Source organism: Canis aureus, chromosome 21, assembly GCF_053574225.1.
Source record: "Canis aureus isolate CA01 chromosome 21, VMU_Caureus_v.1.0, whole genome shotgun sequence".
Lineage (NCBI taxonomy): Eukaryota > Metazoa > Chordata > Mammalia > Carnivora > Canidae > Canis > Canis aureus.
Genome location: NC_135631.1, coordinates 41,537,685 through 41,558,457, shown reverse-complemented (window position 1 = coordinate 41,558,457; position 20,773 = coordinate 41,537,685). Strand labels below are relative to the sequence as shown.

The 20,773-nt window shown below is 48.1% G+C and overlaps 1 protein-coding gene across 7 annotated transcripts in view; it reads left to right on the top strand.

Annotated features, from left to right (window-relative positions):
* ATXN7L1 (ataxin 7 like 1) overlaps positions 1-20,773 on the top strand; it is a 244,795-nt gene that overhangs the window by 80,480 nt on the left and 143,542 nt on the right. For all 7 annotated transcript variants that reach the window (XR_013360369.1, XM_077864000.1, XM_077864002.1 and 4 more), the window contains one exon: positions 5,170-5,274. Coding sequence is in view for 6 of the 7 variants with exons in the window: in XM_077864000.1 (XP_077720126.1) it covers positions 5,170-5,274 (105 nt within the window). In the remaining variant the exon portion in view is untranslated. The remainder of the gene's footprint in view (positions 1-5,169; positions 5,275-20,773) is intronic.

The following is a 20,773-nucleotide window of genomic DNA, read 5'->3' as shown; positions in this document are numbered from 1 at the left end:
TGCCATGGTGGCTAGCACTCTCTCTGATGTACAGTTGACCTATTTGCAGGGACAAAATGAGGCAGAATGAGTGGTTTGGCTTTCTCTCTTTGGAAGATGGTTGAACCCCATGTTTAAAGCTGGGCAAAGTCTCATTTTTGTGCACATGCTTCCTTGGAATCCAGCCACAGCCAGAGAAAGAGAGAGAGCCCTCCCAAAAGCTTTCAGCCCTCATCAGTCCATGCACATGTGCAAATTCTGCAGGTGGGAGAGACCCTCAGGCTTCCCAGGAGGTCTGCTTGAGTGATCATGAGGGAGACACAAAGGATGTATTGGCTGGAGCAAGGACTCTCCCAATGGAGAAAGACCTAGTTAATTCTGGAAGGTCAGAGGGATGACCTTGGTGAAGGCTTTCTCCACACTCTCCCCCGGATCCCTGGTGGAAGAAAATACAGCCTTTTATGAGCCATCACAGCAATGCCATGAACTGTAAGCCCCATTTCATAGATGAGGAAACTGATGCTCAGAAAAGTTGGGCACCTTCCCTGAGGTTGCGTGGCAATGAGCACTGTATGAAAAATCCCTCCTTCTGACCCCAGGCCTGTGGTCATGCCAATAATTTGGGAAAGCCTGTTAGTCATCCAGTATACCCTCCCCAAGCTGGTTTCTTCATCTGTGAAATGGGATTTTGCTCTGTGAATGAAGGAAAACAGCCTTTAGCTGAGGAGGGGGCATTGCCTTTAGACTCAGTGTCCTGGCATCTCAGCCCAGTTTATAAATCACAGCCCAGGGACGCCAAGCAAATCACCTTGTTTCCTTGCCTGGAAAGTGGAGATGATGACAACTTTCTAGATTCATTTTGAGGACTAATCAAGAAAATGTTATCACATCAGAAAGTTCAGAAGGATGCACATTAACACGTCGGTGGTGGTCACCCCTGGGTGATCTCATTACAGGTGGTTTCACTTTTCCCTGTTTTCTCATCTTTATCCAGCGATGCTCTGGTAGAGACCTGATTGGCGTCTGTGCCCCCGTTCCATGGTGTAAATACTTCCACCAAGGCTGATGCTAAGCTACCACCCTGAAAGCACTGAACGAGCTGGGGAAGGACATGCTGGTACAAGCCCACGCCAGCACACCACTGCTGTTCTTTGTAACTGCGCACCGAGTGTGTTGTTTGGGGGAGGGGGGGAGGTTAATTAATAGAACACCTAGCATCGTGCCAGTGTAATAGTTTTCAGTTCTTCCTGACCTTCCTCCATCCCCAGGCAAACAGCACACTGACTGTGATCGCCAGGTTGCGTGAGGCGGTGGTCTTCTGAGAGGCCAAGTGCCCTTACCTTGCTCCCCACCTGCCAGCCTCGCAGAACCTGGGCAGCCTGTAGAGGAGATTCAGAGGTCGGACAATTGCGGAATAACCCGGCCAGCGGGCAGGTCCTCTCACTTTCTATGGGAGACACACTGTGAGCAGACATGAGCAAGGTTGAAACTGCTCTAGGGGAAACCAAGAAGGGTCTCAGTGGAGCAGAGGGCCTGAAGGGGAATGCACACGCGCACACACACACACACACACACACACGCATGTGTGTACGTACCCCGGTGGCCAGTTTCTGGCTAGCCTGACTCATGACCGGAGAGGAGTGTGTGTACCTTGGGGGTGCGGTAGGGGTGCTCTGCAGATTTCTGAAGGATTATAGAAGGTGTGGGAGTCCTGAGACCACAAAGGTGCAGAGGCACGCTCACTCCCCACTCCCTGTGGTCTCAACCCCCACCCCGGACTCAGCACAGCTTCCCACACGGAGGAGGCACGCAAGACATTTTTCTTAATGCTTTTTTAATTCATAAATTTCTTCTGTTCCTTTATAGCTTGATCTATTGCAGAAAGGATATAAGGCCCCTCAGTAGATGCTTGTTGAATCAATAAGTAAGTCTTAGCCCCGCCTGGCTCCTGGTTTCACATGTTCCCGGACGTAAAATGTGACTGAATCTAAATGAGATGCAAAACGTTAATAAAGATTGCCAGTGATTTTTTTTTTATTTCTTCTGGCTTTTTTGCAGTTTTCAAATGTATCTTCATAGAACATGGATCACATTTGTTATTGAAAAAAGAACATGTATTATAAAAATAAGCAACCTATGATAAAGAGTAGAACCGAGAGGTATTGGTAGTTAAGGACCAACAGATATCCTCTCCACACTGCGGTGCTTGAACCAGGGACCCTGGACACGTTGGGTAGGCCCAGCACGGGCCTCCTCATGCTTCAGGACACTTGTCACAGTTGGGTTCTCTCTCTGGGCCTCTCTTGCCTCCAGCCTCCCGCCCACCAGGCACTGACTAATAACGTTCCCCTCCAGTAACAAGTCTTAGTCAGAAGTGGAAACAGAGGCGAGTCCTAGAGAGGGGAAATAACAGGCCGCACCCAGGGCTACTGACAAGTGACAAGTTCACCGAGGGCCTGCGTCCCCAGCCCTCTGCCCCCACCACCGTCACCTCTAAGGGGGCAAGCGGGCCCGCATGCACCTGCAGCTCGAGGAGGACCTGCCATGGCCAGAGCCGGCGTCACCCTCGCAGCCACGCTCCTCCCCTGGGGCAGCGTGGGCCTCAACTCCTTGCCCGGTGACAAGTGTGTCCGCTCCCCTTCTCTCTGAGCACTGGGGCTGCCCTGAGAGCGCAGAGCGGAGGGTGCCCCTGTGAGAGCATCCGTTGGGTTATAGACGAGCTGTCCCCACCTCATGGGGAACTAACTCAGCCTGTGGCCTCCCTCTGCAGCTGGGGGAGCTGTCTTTGTGGGTTTGCTGAGTTTGGGGGGAAGACATAGGTTGAGTCTAGAAAATGAGAACTTGGGGGCTTGGGGGGAGGGTTCAGTAGGTTTGTGACAGAAAACATGCCTGATGCATTCACTGCCTTAATTCCTCCGTCAGCCGTGCCAGTGGTCCAAGCCTACTGCTCGATTCTGGAGCAACCCTAGAGCTGGTGGGCTGAGAGCAGGCGAGGCCAGGTGCCCCCAGGGCTCTGTGTGCACCCCGAGGTGCATGGGGAGGTGTGACCGTGTTTCCTCAGAAGCTAAGGAATTTTCTTTTCTGACCACTTTTTTTCACATACTGTACGACGCACCCATGTAAAGTGTCCGAGCCGGTGGTTTGTAGTATATTCACGAGAGTGTACAGCTATCACCACTATCAGTCCTAGAACGTTTCTGTCACCCCAAAAAAGAAATTCTGAACCCCTTATAGCAGCAGCCCCCCCAGTCCCCTCTAGGGTCCTCCAGCCCACGCCAGACACAAAGCTAATTTTTGTGTCTATAAATTTGCTTGATCTGGACAATTGGGATCGTACAACATGTGGCCTTTAGTGTCTGCCTCCTTTCACTTTATATAATGTCTTCAGGTTTCATCCATGTTGTAGCAGGTTGAGTAAGCACTTTGTTCTTTTTCGTGGCTGAATAGTAGTCCACCATCTGCTTACACCACATTTTGTTTATCCATTCACCGGTTGATGGATATGTGGGTTGTTCCCACTTTTTGGCTGTTGTGAACAGTGCTACCACGGACCTGTGTATATGAGGCTTTGTGTGGATGTATGCACTCGTGTACCTTAGGCCATGTAACTGATTTTTTTTTTTTTTTTTTTTTTTTTTTTTTTTTATGATAGTCACAGAGAGAGAGAGAGAGGCAGAGACAGGCAGAGGGAGAAGCAGGCTCCATGCACCGGGAGCCCGACGTGGGATTTGATCCCGGGTCTCCAGGATCGCGCCCTGGGTCAAAGGCAGGCGCCAAACCGCTGCGCCACCCAGGGATCCTGATTTTTTTTTTTTTTCCGATTTTTTTTTTTTTTAACAGCATGTCACTCCTTTGCCAAAAAACCTTCTGCAGCTTCCCTTGGGGTTGTGTGTGTGTGTGTGTGTGTGTGTGTGTGTGTGTGTTTAAGATCTTATTTATTTGAGAGAGAGCATGAGCAGAGGGAAAAGCAGACTCCCTGCCGACTAGGGAGCCGGATGGGGCTCGATCCCAGGACTCCAGGCTCATGACCTGAGTTGAAGGCAGACACTTAACCAGCTGAGCCACCCAGGTGCCCAGCTTCCCTTGTTTTTTTTGTTTTGTTTTGTTTTTTGTTTTTAAAGATTTTGTTTATTCATTCATGAGAGACACAGAGAGAGAGAGAGAGGCAGAGACACAGGCAGAGGGAGAAGCAGGCTCCATGCAGGGAGCCCGATGTGGGACTTGATCCCGAGACCCCAGGATCATGGCCTGGGCCGAAGGCAGGTGCTAAACCGCTGAGCCACCCAGGGATCCCCGCTTCCCTTGTTTTTAAAATCAGGTTCAAAATCCTTACTTGGTCCGCAAGGCCTACAGCTTCTGGGCTCTCCCCTTGTGTTCCAGCCAAGAGGCTCCTCCGATCCACAGCACTTGGTGGACCTTGAACTTTCCCCGCCGCCCCCCAGCCCTTGCGTAACCCCCACACATCCTGAGGTCCCTGCCCCAATACCCGCTGCTCAGGGAAGCCTCTTCAGGCCCCCGACCAGGTTGGGCCCACGCGCCCTCAAGGGACGCCTCCATACGTCTCCTTAGCACGTGCCCCACAGCCACGTGAGGACTTGGGTGATAACTTTTTCTGTGTCCTGTCGCCGTAAGGTCCGGGAGAGCAGGGCCCTCGATGGCATCCATCCGGTGTCCCCCACAGCCTGCCCAGTGCCGGGCACACTCGCTGCAGATCAGTCAGATGAGTAACAGGTAACGATGGCAGCGAGCAAACCGCGTGTTCGGAGGCCTCCCGGGCCGTGGGGTGTCCCCCAGGCGGTGGGGAAACCCGGGCACCGGCTCTCCAGGGCCTTGTGCGCCTCAGTCCACCTGAGAGATCTTGCGTAAGTTGGAATGGGTTTAGGGGAGCCCCCGTCGGGTGCCGGCCCACCCTCGGGCACCCTCTGGGGCCACGGGAAGCCGTCAGCGTGGGACCCCGGGGCCCCCCGTGCTGGCGGTGCACCTCCAGGGGTGAGGCGAGGCGGGGGCCGGGAGGCCGCAGCTTCTGGGGCAGCCGGGAGTGGCACCGCACGAACCCTGTCCCTTTAGGAGAGCTCGTTGCCTTGCTGCGCGTCTCGCTCGAAACACTGTCCCCGAGGACGTGGCGAGAGGAAACTAGGCCTTCTGAGCCTTCATGACCTTCTCAAAAACCCTGTTTTCCTTTCCCCGCAGATATGCACTTATTCGGCCACTACCCCGCACACGACGACTTCTACCTCGTGGTGTGCAGCGCCTGCAATCAGGCCGTCAAGCCACAGGTGTTCCAGGCGCACTGCGGTAAGTGGACCCCCGCGCCCCCGCCGGCGACCGTCGCCCGCCCCCCCCCCGACGGTGTCCCCCCGCCTCGCCCCGGTGGCGGCCGTGCCCCGCGCCTCTGCCCCCGCTCGCAGGGAAGGGTTTTCGGAGCTGGAGTCCTTCTCGGAGCCGCTCAGCCCTGTCAGAGCGAACGAGAGAGAACCTGCCACTTGCGGGAGGGAAATGGGACCGGAGCGAAGCCGTCCCCCAACCTTGCGCTGGCCTCCCGGGGCGATCACGGGAAGGGGGGAGCGGTGGCTGGAGGGGCGGCTCCTGCGGCCCGACATCCCTGAAACGGGAGGCCAGACTGAGTCTGCCAGGGTTTACCCCAGGAGGGGCTGGAGCTGAGGGCAGCCCAGAGTGGGGTGGGGGACTCCGGGGGTGCTGCTCCAAGGAAACGCCTGGTACCGACAGCCTCAGCTTTGGTTTCTGTCTCTCCAAGAATGCTCTTTGTGTCTGGGAACTTGCTTTCCCTCGGAATCTTTACCTCCTCGATGTCATAAATTCCCTTTGGTAGGTCAGCAGCAAACCCTAGGACCACCCCCCTACAGGTGCATAAGGTGCTCATGATGCCACGTCAGGAGCACGTAAACCACCACTGACCTCAGACAGGCACTTACTTAACCTCGAGAGATGGAAGGCGCCTTATCTTAAGGTGGAGGGTTTCCCGATCTTTTTATTTAAGCCGTACTCCCTTTCAGTGAACGTCCTGTCTCAGTGCCCTCTTTCACTATCACATCTCCAAGCACATTAAATAAATGCCTAAAAAAAAAAATTAAAGCAATAATAATATTGGGTATGCTTTTGTAAATTACATATTTTCCCCTTTCTCACACTCAGGATTTCTGACTTTCCCCCACCAGCTCCAGTTGTCCCTGTTCTATAAGTGAGTTTAACGTAAAGGGAGTAGTTGCTTATCCAAACTCATCAGTAAATGTATTTGGCCCTTTAGAATACTTTTTACGTATTCTAATATCATCTATGAATATGTATATATATGATATATCCATATCTAAATATATATAATCTGTATCTGTGTGTGTGTCTATATAGAGAGAGAAAGAGAAAGAGTGGGTATATTTTGTGTTTTTAATATATAGAAAGAGAATCCAGGATTTAGGGGCACTTTCCAAAATTTCCTTACCTGCTCAAGGCAGAGAGAGGCTCCTAGATAAAGTGCATTACAGAGAGCTCTGTTGAGAGGGCGAGTCTCCTGATGTCCCCACAGCCAGCTCTGTGAGCTTGAGCTCCTTGCTTGGTGTCTCAGGGCTTTGGTTTCTCCTCTTCTATGAGGAGTGATCTCCACAGGTGCTTCTAGCTCTAACATTTTCGTTTCTGGCAGGCTGAGCATGAAAGGAGCAAGTTGTGTGCTCGGCCCGAGCTGACCTTCTTGCTCAGTGCTCTGTAGCAAATGACCCCCCGCCCCCTTCCTCCAGGAGAGAGAAAAGGTCAAACCTTTCCAAAGGGAAACTGCTAGAGACCCCGAGGTGGTGTTATCAGCTAAGTGACAGGTGGGGGAACGGAGAGCAGAGCGGTGGCAGGAAGATCCCACACAGCTGGTTTGTTCAGTGAATGACTGTGGAATCTGTGTGGCTGGTTGCCTCTGTTTGTCTCATGAAGATGCAGAGCTAGAGCACCCCAAATGTCACGGGCGTTCGTTCATTTGCAGGGATGGGCTGCCGAGCTGGGTATGGCTGTGAACAAGACAGATGAAAATCCCATAGGCTTAATCAAAACCTTCACTGGGAACTTAATCCATTGGCAGAGTCTTTGATGGAAGGAAACAGAAAGGGGCCTGGGACCCCACTATGCCTTGCAGTTCTGCCCAAGGTGAGGCCTCATCTAGCCAATGAAGGAAGCTTCTAGGGCTTGGCTCCGCTGATACAGCTGCCTCCCTCTGTTCTAGGCCTTTTGGTTCAAGAGCCAAGTCAAGCTTAGGGGGATGGCCCAGGGTTTTGGGGCCGTCTCCTCTGAGCAGTGGCAGTAAATTAGCTTGGGGGTTTGGAGTGATGGACCTCCTCACTTGAAGCCCAGACCCTGCTGAGCTTCTTGCCAAACCAGCTGATGAGTAGCACGATGGGAACTCAGAAGACGGAGGTGTCGAAACCTCCCTGTCTCTCAGGTGTGTGTCCTGCTGATTCACAGCCCATATTTATCAAGACCAGGAGAATGCAAGGCAGAGCTCAGAACCACAGCAGTTCTTCGGGGACAGTGAGGATTTCTTCGTTTCCCTGAGAATTCTTTGTATGGCTTAATGATATTTCTTTTCTTGCTGTTTTATCTCCTCTGACTAGCCTTGCTATTTCCAACAAGTTAATAAGAATGACACTGTGCTAAATGCCAGGTACTGTGCTACGCGCTTTCCCTATCTTTGACTACGTAATCCTCTCAACAGCCCTATGAAGTAGGTACCAGTATGATCCCTGTTCTTTTGAATGTGAGGAAGCTGAGGCTCAGGAGTGCCTTACCTGAGGTCTCAAAGCTAGGCAGGTGCACAGCCTGATTTTGAATGCAGGCAGCATCACTCCAGAATGAGGAAAGTCCAGAGTCAGCTTGCTTAGCCCGTCCCTCACTGCGCTTCTGCATGGATCGCGTGCCCTCCCTGCCCTGCCCGGCTCCAAGACCTGCCCGCATTCACTGACCAGGTAGCACATGGGAGTGCAGGTCTTCAAACTCTGTTTTGTTAGCAGCAGAGCCTTTCTTCAAAAGGAATCTCATGAAGGACCCCGGTCTATAAATATATTTGCAAAGCAGAGCCTCTGGGGTTGAATTTTGTTTAGGGGCTCGAGCCCCACCTACCTAGCCTCTCCTGACTCCCAACCTGTCAGGGGTCCATAGAACAGCATTTGAAGTTTGTTGTAACGGAGAGGACATGGGATGGGAGCCAGACCATGCAAGTCACATTAGCTGTGTGACGTTGGGCAGGTGCCTCTCTCTCCACCGTGTCTGCCTCATGCAGTTGTTGGTGCAAAATAACTGGTATGAAGCACCTTCTGGCAAGTACACCCAGAGCACGGGTCCATTTCCTCCTCCCTCTTCCTGCATGGCATCGATCCCCAATGCCCCCAGCTGGACGTGATTCATCCCTCCTAATAGGACTGTTCTCCTGCACCACTTCCTGTTTCTGCCTGCACTTCAGTTATCTGTGGACTGTCTCGGCACATCTACCAGCTTCTCGGATTCTTTCAGGACCAGGGATGTGCCTTGTCAGCTCTGTACTCCCAGCACCCAGAAATGAGTCCATCATCACTGGCCCTGACCCCGGGAAACAGAGCTGTGGTGCACTGGAAGGGACATAGCTAGGGGCCGGCATGCCTGGGGCCAAGTCCCAGCTTTGGCCCTGCCCAGCCCTGAGACCCTGGACTTGTCACTTTTCAAATGACAGGGGACTGGATAATGTGTTCTCTTAGAAACTTACTCATTCTTAGCACGTGTGGTTCAGTTCCTAGATTTTATGGATCCTGGCATAGAGAGAGATGGGTGCACGGCGGCATCCAAGATCTCAGCGTCCCAGTTGTTTAAGTTAAATTGAAAAAAGCACGTGTGTATGTGTGTGTGTGTGTGTGTGTGTGTGTGTGTGTTTATGAGAGAGAGAGAGTATTTAGGCCGTTGGTTCTGGGGACATTGAAGGTTGATGGTAATGTGAAAAATTGGAAAACCGTAGTAGAAAAATCATGGATTTTGGAGGCAGACAGACCTGGATTAGAATCTTGACTGACATTTACTCTCTGTACAACCTTGAGCTAAATGCATGACTTTTCCAAGCCTCATTTTCCTCTAAAAAGAAGGTGATCTGATCGTTCTGCCTCAGAGTTACTGTAAGGAACAGAGATAGTTTCCTGGCACATAGTAAGGAAATAAAGAAACGGTAGCTATTATTGTCAATAAAGTATGGCTATTTCTTATTAGGTTGAATGTTTCTTATGAAAAATGGGAAAACCAATTCAGTCAAATGCTTCCTGTCTTCATTTCTGGCCCTGTCTCAGGGGATGTGCGCGCGGAGGTCAGCCTACAGACATTGGCCTGTGATTCATCTTCAGCCTTGCATACTCTTGGAGGCAAGAATTGTCAGCCTGAGGATGATTACAATGCCAGGAGTCCCGAGGATCTGGCTTTATAATATAGTTTACGTTCACATTAGGCCCCAGTGTCAGCTCCTCCGGAAATGTCGTGAAGCTCCGGGTACCTCTCTGGAGTCCCTGCCAGGGTCCATCCTGCTTTGGCCGCCTGGCCACACAGGGTCACGTGAATCCCCACTCCCAGGACGCTCTGCATTCCTGTCACTTCTGATTTTGTGCCCCACGCTGATGTCCCCCCAAACATAAAAAGCACATGGGCCCCGAGGTGAGACCCCGTGCTTGGCATGGAGGGGGGCTCTCTGGGAGCCGCCTTCTGACCCCCCCGCCCGAGAGCCACCTAAGGTCTCTTTCCTGAGTCTGTCCAAGAGCCCTTTAGATGCTTTTTAAACCTATACCCAGAAGATACAGAATTTTGAGATATTGCTTTGTTTCTAAAGCCCCTTAGGTGAGTTGATGAGGTTATTTAGGGATAGTCACAGAAAGGGGGAAACAGAATATTAAAACCTCACCTTGGAAGCCCTGATCTCACTCAGCAAGTGTCCTTATCCCTCATACCCCAAGTTGTAGCTTGATGAGCAGCCATGATGTGATTAGCTCACGGTTGGAAATAGCCTCTGTGGGATTCTCAGTCTGCCTGGAATCAAGTTCCAGCTCTACCATTTGTTAGCTGTGTGACTTGGGCAGATTACTTGGCCTCTCTGTGCTTTAGTTTCCTTATTCTTAAAATAGGTAGAGTGGCTTATCTTATTAAGTGGTTGTAATAATTAAAAGAACTTGGGGTGCCTGGGTGCTCGGTCGCTGAAGTGTCCAACTTGATCTCAGCTCAGGTCTCGATCTCAGAGTCATGAATTCAAGCCCCACATTGGGCATGGAGCCCACTTTAAAAAAGAAAAAAAAGGAACTTGCATTTGGAAAGTACTTAGTACAATAGTGAAAGTTTAACAGGAAAAAAAGTTCAGCTATCAAAAACCAAGTGATAAGCTACAGAGATTTGTAATGAAATCTTGTCCAAAGGGTTTTCACTCATGATTAAAGCAGAGTAGGAGGGTGACGTGTGTGACTCTTCCTCTTACGTCAGTGCTGTTGTGAGTCTAACCCTCATCCCAGAAAGAGTGCTGTAACCATTTCTCCAAAAATGAATCCTCTGTGTGTGTGATATGTGCGTGCGTGTGTGTGTGTGTGTGTGTGTAGAGGGTCTTATCTGTGGGCCCAGGCATGTATATAAGCTCAAAACAAGGATGTGCAAGGTGCCTACAAAGAAAAAAAAATATTTTTATTACTTTTAGTAGTTGCATACTTCTAACAATTTGGAATATTGTAATTAAAGAGAAGAATATAGTAGATTTAAGTTGTATTTTCGTAACAGGGTTGGACATTTATGAAATTGTAGTTGTAGGATTTGTCCAAATGAAAAGAGTTAGGATTTTCTTTCTCTCCTTATCTCCTGACATATTTGCATAATGAACTACTATAAAGGGGGCTTTCTCACTAGCAACACTGTTTCCACGGGGGACTGGAAGTTCTCCGTGATGGGGCACCCTGTGCAGTGCTGGGTGTTGAGCAGCTTCCCTGGCCTCTATCCACTCGATGCCAGTAGCAGCCCCCACCCTCAGTCATGACAACCAAAACTGTCTCCAGCCATTGCCAATGTCCCCTAAGGGACAAAATCACCCCCAATTGAAAGCTACTTCCGTAACATATAACACCCCCATGTGTCATATCATCTTCTGTGCTTTTTCTATATTTAAATTTTTCTCCACATGAAAGTGAACGTGCATGCACACACACATGAGCCCAGAACGAAGCCCAGAAATAACTGCCGTGCAATCACACACACGGCAGCATGTAGAAAGTTTACTATTTCAGCTTCCACAGAGCTGGTCACCAGGATAATTTCCCCGTCACATTTGTATGCAAGGCATAACACAAACCATCTTATAGAAACCCATAAGTGGCAGTTTTTCCCACCTCAAAAATCAGAAAAAGGGGAGAAAAAGCAAAAGAAATAGCATGTCCGTAGACACAGAACCTTCAGAAATTTTCAGCCACATTGGTGCCTGCCCTCCTAGCAGGGAGCCACGGAGCCCCACACCCCATCCATCAAACAGAGATAATCCCTGGATGTCGCTGCTACTTAAAAAAAAAATGTATTAGAACCAAAGAACCTAGATGTCATTCAACAGACAAGAGAGGATTAATTTTTCCCCTCTTTCTCAGAGAGGGCTTTTTTTTTCCCTTTCCTGATTATATTTTTGAATGCCCTTCAAGTAGCTGTTTTGCATGTTGATGGTGATGCAGTAGAATTTAATGAACTGTGAGCCAAAGCAGAGAGGCTGAGCGGGAAAATAAATGAGTGACAGCGACTCACCTCCGTTCCCCCCGCACACATCCAGATGCCAGTATCGGCTGGGTACCGGGATCGGCCCAGCCCAGCAGGGCTGCACATGGGAGCCTCATTAAGGAGGTCCCAGGGTTTCCTGCAATTGTTCTTTTTATTTTGTCCACCTCCAGGTGACCTCGAGTTGAGGAGGAAACCAACCATTTGTGTTTCTGAGCCCTAGAGAAAGTCAGTCCCTCTGTGTGTCAGTGTCCCCCTGGCCTTCTGGGGGGATCATCACCACATAATTAACCTCCGGGACTTCCTTTCTGAAAGTGTTGAGGGCCACCGCCGCAGAGCGCTTGGGCTTGGGTGTCAATCCAGTTGGATTTGTTTGTTGAGATTAAATTTCTGTTATTGTTGTTGTTCGTTATATTTTATGAGACCAGATTACTTACACCAGAGAAGTATAAAATAATTAAAGGAAATTGTTCTCATCAAACATATTCTTTGCCGAGTCTGACAGCATGAATTAATAAGGCTTGCCAAGAGCATCTGAATACGTGCAAACTTTATTTTGTTAGTAGGATCCTTTTTTAACTTTGATTTCATGAGTGTAAGCCCGATCTGGAATGAACTCCTAGACTAATATATGTCTTTTGGGCTCCTTATGATCAGAAACAATATCTGCCAGCGTTTCCTCTTGTGTCATCTTTCCATAATCCCTGGTAAAGTGTGAATCATACAATAGATGCTCAAGATATTCCTATAAATCCTATGGCGAACCCTATGGAAGGAAATGACAGACGGACCAATTACCAAATGGTTAACTTGTTACATTACATTGCATCTAAGAGAATCTACGACAAAGTAGGGCTATGTTTTGCTCCACTTCACATGTTTATATTTTGAACTTGCATCTGCTCAACTTACAGTTAATGCTGTGTCTGGAACAGAGCAAGTTGACCTAGTCCCCGACCCCGACTTGTCTTTTCACTCTGCCAATGGGAAGCAAAAATACCAATAACAGTAATGATAATAAAGCTAATGCACGTAGTGAGCACTTACACGTGCCAAGCTTTCTATGTGTTAGTTAATGCTATTGCCGCCGTGGTCATATTATGCCCATCACACAACAAAGGCAAGGGACATTCAGAGGATTTAAGAAATTTGCTCAAGATCAGGCAATGTAAGTGGCAAAACTGGGGTTCCCACCTCTGTCTGACTCAAGTCCCTTTAGCCACTCTACAGGTTGAACATTTTGGGTCTGGAACTCCCCATGACACTGTAGCTAGGCTTGGCTACAGAGAGGTCCGGTGGTCCCCTGAAGGACCTACCCAGGTGCTCTTGCGTGGCCAAGCTCCCTGCCTTTTTCTCACCCACCTGCTGACCTTGTCTGCTGACTGGCAGAGATGAAGCACTTCAGCACGATTTTGAGGGAAGGAAGAAGGGAAGCATAAATCAGCTATAGCGAGTGTGTGTAGAGCCTCAACCACAGCATTTGAACAGACCTTTAAATATGAACAGACAAAAAGAAGGGGCCTCATAGAAGTAGTATAGTAGGTCCCATTACCTACATCTTGTAGGCTCCTATAGGCTCCCCTTTATCTCCAACAAATGAGCAGATCCACGAGACCCACAAAGAGTAGGTTATTTCCTCTAAACCCATTGAAATTCCCTTTTTGCGTGTTTCTGTGAATTAAGTAGAAATGCTAATAAATAAACAGCAGATGGAATGGTTCAGCTCAAATTTAAAGCTAAATTAATAGGATCTTCCTAACCTCAGGATTATTGAATTCATCCTTAATTGAAAAAAAAAATTCTACTTATATTCACATCAAAGCCTGTTTCTTGAAGGCTAAGACTTTTGGGTCCCCTTTTTCAGAGTCATGTGGCTTTGATTCATTCATTTATCTAAAAAACATTTACTGATTACCTGTCCCAGGCAGCCATTGTTCTAGTGTCACAGACTGGTGGTGAACAACACAAACAAGGTCATGGCTTTCTTGAAGCCTACATTCTGGGAGGTTAAATGACAGACAAAAACGCAGTCAAGTCATAAGAGCTGGCATGAGGGTGTCCCAGCAGAAGAGGTAGGTGGGGACCAGATCTGTAGAGCCCTGTGAGCCAGGGTTCAAGGTTTGAGTTTTCTTCTGGACGTGGTGAGAAGACACTGAGGGGAATGAGTGAGGAAAAGACATCATCTGGTTGATATTTTTAGGCAACTGTTCTGGCTGCTTGGAGCCTGGGAAACCTGCTAGGGACGAATGCAGATAGACAGGAAAGGATAACTCTGAGGTCCCTCCTGGAAATGGAACTGACAGAATTTGATGATGGGCTGAATTGGAAGAGAGAGAGGTCAACATTTGGGATTAGTTAGCATGGGAACGGCCAGTGATCTGGCGGGAAAAGCAGCAGAGGGTGACGACGTGAAAGCTGAGACAGGTCGAAGCATTGCATCAACCCGGTCAAATGCCAAGAAAGAGAAGAAGCCGCTAGATTTGTCACCATCGGCTGTTACTGACCTGGACAATAGCCATCTCAGTTGTGTCTTGAGATTTTTTTTTCCAAGTGCAGGTGACTTTGTGTTTATATCACTGATAGACCTCTTTCTGGGCTGCCAATGCCCTAAGTGTTTTATCTGCATTTGTGCTGAGCTCAGCTGCCACCCAACCAAATCGTCAGCTCACGCCTCTGCCCCCGGCATACCTGTGCTCTGTGGTACCCATCACCATCAGCGGGGGCACCGGTGAGCACTAGCTGCTGAGCCTTCTGCATCCCTGAGTCCCAGTACGGAGTACATTTCCTGACTTGCTACACAGGCAGGTAGAAGGAAGGACTCCTCCCACCCCAATCAGTATGCTCTTGGCACCCTCCACTTCACCAGCATTAGCATATGTGATAGCTATTGCAAATGCTTGTTGACTTGTCCATCCCGTCTCTCTCCTCCCTCTCCCTTTCTCTCTCCCTCTCTCTCTCTCTTACACACACACACACACACACACACACACACACACATGCACCAGACCAGGAGTTTTAAGGAGCCAGGAGCCCTGTCGTCATGCTCACCCTTGTATTACCTGCGTTAATGATGAGTGCTGGACATACAATTGATGCTCAGAGTACTTCTTTTAAAATGAATCTTATGAGAAAAGAGGGAGGAAGCAAACAATGAGGGGAAATTGGCTTGCTACTTGTGAAGAAGCCAGATTCCACATGTAAATGAGTACATTCATTTAGAAGATACCACTCTTTTGAAAGAGAATGACCGGCTCTGTCCCAATAAGGTTGGAGAGGAGGCATGGGGGGGGGAGGGGAATGTCCTTCCTTGCTGAGCGCTTGCGAAGCTGCTGCTTTGATCCTTGACCACAGCTGATTTCTGGAGGACTGACACTGTAACATGACCCCCGGCTTCTGACTCATCACTTGAGTCGTTTGTCCTCGCCATGCAGGCTGCACTGTTCCATTCCTCGGAGCTGTATCAACCAAGGAAAATTAGGGGAACAGTCATCACCTTCTTTAAATCCGACGCAAGAATGTTGCCATCACAGATTCAAAAGGTCATTTTGCACTTCTCCCCATCCTGAGCAGTGAGTAGAGCAGCATTTCCCAAACAGCGTTCCCTCCTTGGCCTAGTGAACCCGTGCTCCGAGAGCTAGAGCTTGCAGGTGGACGAGAGCTAGAGCTTGCAGGTGGACGTGCGCACGCAGGGAGCACGGCGCCCAGCTCCCCTCTGCAGTGATTCAAGGATTAAAGTGCTCTGAGGTCTTGGGGTAAAACACAAAAACATCTCTTTCACTGTGGAGGCTCATCACTCTTAATTTATCCGAATTCAACCACAGGCACTGGATAATCATTATCATGTACCTTTGTTTCCAGTAACGTGACCCCAGACACAAACCGACTGCATTCTGATATTGGAGCAGAGAAACAGAGATTTTTGTCCAACCCTGGAGGAGAAACTGGCCATAGAGAGAACCCACAATCCCCAAACCATGTGCACTGTGCTTTATGAATAGAAGGGCGTTCAAGGGTGTGGTGATTGTACATAACTTTCACCTCACAACCTGATGCGGGAACCCAGCTTCTGTCTAAGCTGGAACTCTGCTGAGCGGTTGTCCTTTTAGAAAGGCCTCTGGAGTTCTCGCTCAAGAAGCTGATTCTTAGTGCTTGGCTGGCGTCACTGAGAGTGAGTTACCTCCCAGAATGTCCCATACAAGGAACCCGTGTGTAAGGTTCGCCTTGAGGACTTTAAAGAAGGTTCTGGGGTGCTTGGGTAGCTCAGTGGGTTAAGCTTCTGCCTTCGACTCAGGTCATAATCCTGGGGTCCTGGGATCGAGTCCTGCATCGGGCTCCCTGCTCAGGGGGGAGCTTGCTTCTCCCTCTCCTCCCTGCTAATGCTCTCACTCTCGCTGTCTCTCAAATGAGTAAATAAAATCTTTTAAAAATAAAAAAAAATTTTTTGAGAAAAAAATTAAAGAAGTTTCCAAGCCCTCTTTTTTTTTTTTTTTTTTTAAGTCAAAGCCCTTCTTCCCTCATACGCACATTTACTATGGCCTGTATCTTTTTCCCTCCTCTGGAGAAAGGTGCTTTTCAGTTGATGTGGCATCTTAACAATTAGTGGCTTCCTGTGGTCGAGGACCTCCTGCAGCTTGTGTAGGACCTGCCCTGTGCTTTTGCACAGAGCCAGGCCCTCTAGAAAACAGTGCCGCAGACACGTACGGAATAGATGGGTCTGGGGCAGCATGGGACCTGGGGGGCAATAAATGAAGACAGTGGTCTAACGTTTGGTTTCGTATTGACCCTGTGTTTTGTTTGTTGATTAGTGTCCCGAATGCTTTCCTTCTCTCCCCCAGGATTTATTTCTTCAAATCCCTGAGCCTTCTCCAGAGGTGCATTCGGCTTCGCTTGTGTTGTGTTGGTGGTTCCTGCCCAGCTCCGCAAGTGGCTGCCCCCAGCCCATACTTTACCCCCTCGTAAGCAAGCACCCACCTTCATCAGGAGGGTACTGATCCCTCTGCATTAGTAAGGTCACAATGACACCCTGGCTCGGGGACCTGCCGCACTGTCAGCTCTGGGCGTCATCGTGATGGTGGCACCATCTCCAAGTACATAGGAGTCGGGTTACCAGTGTGATTAAGGAGGCAGTGCTTTCCAAATTCTTCTGCCCTGATGACAAACCTTTGCCTCAGCCACTCTTTGAAAGGGTGGGGGGCATGGTGATGGTGGTGGTGTTTGCCGCCACGAGGGACCAGCCAAGAGGCCCAGAGGTGGTGAGGTTGCCCCTGCTCTGTGGCTTGTAATGTTTGTGAGCCCGGAAACCACTGGGCTCTGTTAACTACCGCAGGTGTGCCAGGCACAAGCAGAAGAGCTATGTCCCCTCTCTTTTATCTGCTATTTTTCTGCCTCCCACTCCCACCCACCCACAGAACTTACAGACCTGTCATTGATTCGATTTGGTCCGCATCACCCTGACCCTGCATCCTATCCCTCTTCCAGCGTTTGGTGTTTTTCCTTTTAATATTTGTCTCATGAGTCAACCAGCCCTGGAATTGAATTGGGTCGGCAGCAGCACAGTCCAGGGGAAGGACCATCTGTCTGGTTTTGTTTTTGTTTTGAGGGATTCCTTGGGGGAAGTGCTTCCTCCCCACAGGATAAATGAACCTGTATTTTTCCTGTGTGTCTCCTATGCAGCCTTCCCTGGTCATTTTTCAGAAGTGCTTGGCCCTGTAAAAGAACAACCAGGAGACCCCCTACAAACTGTTACCTGCAGTGTTTGCTCGATGCCAGGACACCATTCGTTTGTAAGATGCCACGTCTAGTGAATAGCACCTTTTCCCAGGTGCCAATGGCACCTCCAGGGCAGTCTCCTTATCCAGCCTGCGTTGGTGAGCAGAAAGAGATAGGTATATAGAGTGGTGAACAGGGCACAGCCTGGGGAACGTGCCAGTAGCAGCTTCTAGTGTTACACCACTGGGTCATAATTAACCCAGGCACATCCCTCTTTTCTTCTGGGGCTCAGATACTTCACCTTCTCCTTGGTTTAGAATTTAGTTCAAAGCACAAAATAATGAAGCTATCATGGCTTAGGGAGTTTCCTGTTTCTGGTGATAGCCCCTAACAATGTCATGTAAATTAACCTGGTCCCATAGCAACTAGGCCACACACAGAAGAAAAAAAAAAAAATCACACAACCACCAACTGGCAATTTAGGAGTGTGGTTTTAGTTTTCCGATGTAAAGAGTAGTTGAGGGAGGCCTGACCGTTTGTTTTATTTTTGATTTCTGGTTTAGTTTATGATGGCCAGAGAATGTTAGCTCTGAGTTATCCATTTTATAACTTAATGATATTTCCTTTGTGACTAGTTAGCACGTGACCATTTTTTTAAAAAGTGTGGCTCATGTGATCAGAAAATTTGTTTGATCTCTTGTGTGCAAGGTTTCATGTATTTCCTTATTTTGTTGCTCGAATCTTGTATATCCTCACCATTTTGGTCTGCTTGGTCTGTAATTTCTGAGAAAAGGGTTTTAAGTCTCCTACGATGGGTGTTAAGTGTGTCCAGTCTCTTCTGGAACTCAGAGCAACCTTTGATTTACAGTTTTAAGACTGTGTTGTTGGATGCGTATAATACATGTCTTTATAGTGGTGGAGTTTTCATCCCATTAACCTTCCCCTTAGGTCCTATTTCATCTGATTAACTTTCCAACCCAGTTTTCTGTTGGTGAATATGTGTTTGCCTCTTCCCTTTCCAATCCCTTATTTTCAACTTTTCTGTGTCATCTTGTCTTAGGCAGCATTCTTGTAAACAGTATGTCGCTGGCCTTTGTAAAAGTCCAATCTGATAGTGTCTTTTAATAGGTAAGTTTTATCCATTTACATTTATTATGGTTACTTTATATGTTTGGACTTATTTCTGTCTTTTAATTTGTGTTTCTGCTTACTTTGCTTTTTATTTGCCTCTTTGATCTTCTTTCCTGTCTTCCATTAGATTAGCAAAGCTTTTTTAATCTTCCCATTTTTCTCTCTGCTAATTTGTCCAGAATAGATTTTATTTATACATAGATAAATATTTGTATGTAGATATAGATATATTTATATAGATAGATGATATTTTTGTATATAAAAATTTATGTATTTATGTAGTGATTGCCATTAAGTTTTAACGTGCATAGTGAACAATATTTCTTTTTCTAATAAAGGCAATGGTTATCCGGGACTTCTGTGTTCTCCAACAACACAGAAACCTTTGTACACTTTTCTCTTAACTTAAAGTCAACTGGTAATTCCAATAAAGAGTTGAAATCCTGACCCAATCATTGCCGTGCATTCTCAGCCTACAGACTCACAGGAGGATTAGAGGCACCCCAACTGATCTATAAAGCATGAACTTCTTACTAATTCACTGTTTTACACCCTGGGGTGCTTTGGGACATCTGTCTAGTTCAGAGTGATACATTCATTTCTAGGTTTTAAAAATCTGTTTGTCAAGTTCCTGAAAGTGTTCTGAAGTAGGACTGGACAAAGAGCGTTCAGAATTCTATGCCCTACTGCTAGGACCTATTCCCATAAATCCCGTTTGTCATGTGTAATGATTTTTAATGAGAAAATGAAGGGGCTCCTTGCTACTGACACCTGCTTATTTATCCTTCTTCTCAAACTTTAATGTGCATATGAATCCCCCCCAAATGTTTGCTAAACACTAAATTGCTAAAATGCAGATTCTCATTCAGTGTGTCTGTATTTCGGATGCCATTCCAGGTAACGCTGGTGCTTTTGGTCCGTGGACCACATCTGAGTAACAAGTGCTTGGAGAATAAAATTTAGCTAGGAAGATTGGGGCTTCAGCCCTAGGTCAGGGTTCCATGATACCTCACAGAACAGCGAATAGCAGAAGAAGAAGAACTGCTCTCTTTGAAGTGGTTTGGGGTTGAGGATCATTTGAATGCTGAAGGTCTCCTTAAAGCCTTAAGGTCTAGCTGAGCCCAGAGTGAGTGCTCATTCTGTACACCGTGAGTCCCTCTCACCTTTCTGGCCTCTGTCTGCCCTTCCCCCAGAGGCCCAGCACATGCTTCAAGTCTCAGGCCTGTCACTATGTCATCTAGATGTGACTCTGTGAGTCAGTGCCCCGAGAAGGAGTCTGCCCGGGGCCAGGGGCAGGTTTCCTTGTAATTTATGTTTAAGACAAGCTTTTAATAGAGATACACTTTTAAATAGTAACCAGGAAAAAGATTCTCTCTTTTTAACGGGTAGCCATTTATAGGACTCAGCTGTTGAAGCTCAAGGGCAGCATTAGGCTCAAGTTTAATCTTCTGTATACCATAATTTACAGCACTGAGTAAAGCATCGTACGTACAACGATTTCAGTCATTTGCTGTGATAAATAGCTATTGCTCTTGGCGGAACAGAAACACCGTCTCTGCCTTCCATTTATGAATATTGAATGGTCTCAGGCAGGCTTTTGCTGTAAGTTTTTAAAGGGGAAATCCCCACTGATCACAACTCCTCACTAGCCCGGAGTATAATTTCCCTGCTCTAGGCCCCCATTGGCCCTTGATCCGGACAGCGGTTCTGCAATGCACGTGTGTCCTGGTGAATACTGCACAGGGTACTTCTGATGATCCCTGGTGCAAGTCCTGCTGTTTTGCACCACATGCCTCTGGTTGTTTGGTAGATTTAGCTAGTGGCAAGAAGCCACTGGCAGGGATCAGGGAAATATCTTAAAGGTGATAATCTGATGCGGGGAAAAATAGAAGGGATGTGATTCTGTTGGATTCCTGACAGAGAGAAGATGGTGTCAGCGAGGGAAATTGAAACTAATAGGGACAAAAGGGGGAAAAAAATGTCAAGATTCTAAATCTCTAGGGATCCACTCTTTAGGAACTCAGAGACACACATGCCTTCCACCAGACCTCTCTTAGTTCAGATACTTTCTTCCCTGTCACCTGGGAGGAGACAAAATGGATATGTAAGTATGACGCTTGGTAGAGTAACCAACTGGTCTTGAGAAGTCCCTTGGGTCCAAGTCGGCTGGTCACCCTAGACTCAGGCTTCCAGAAATTCTCCCTTCAGCCCATTTCCTTTCTCA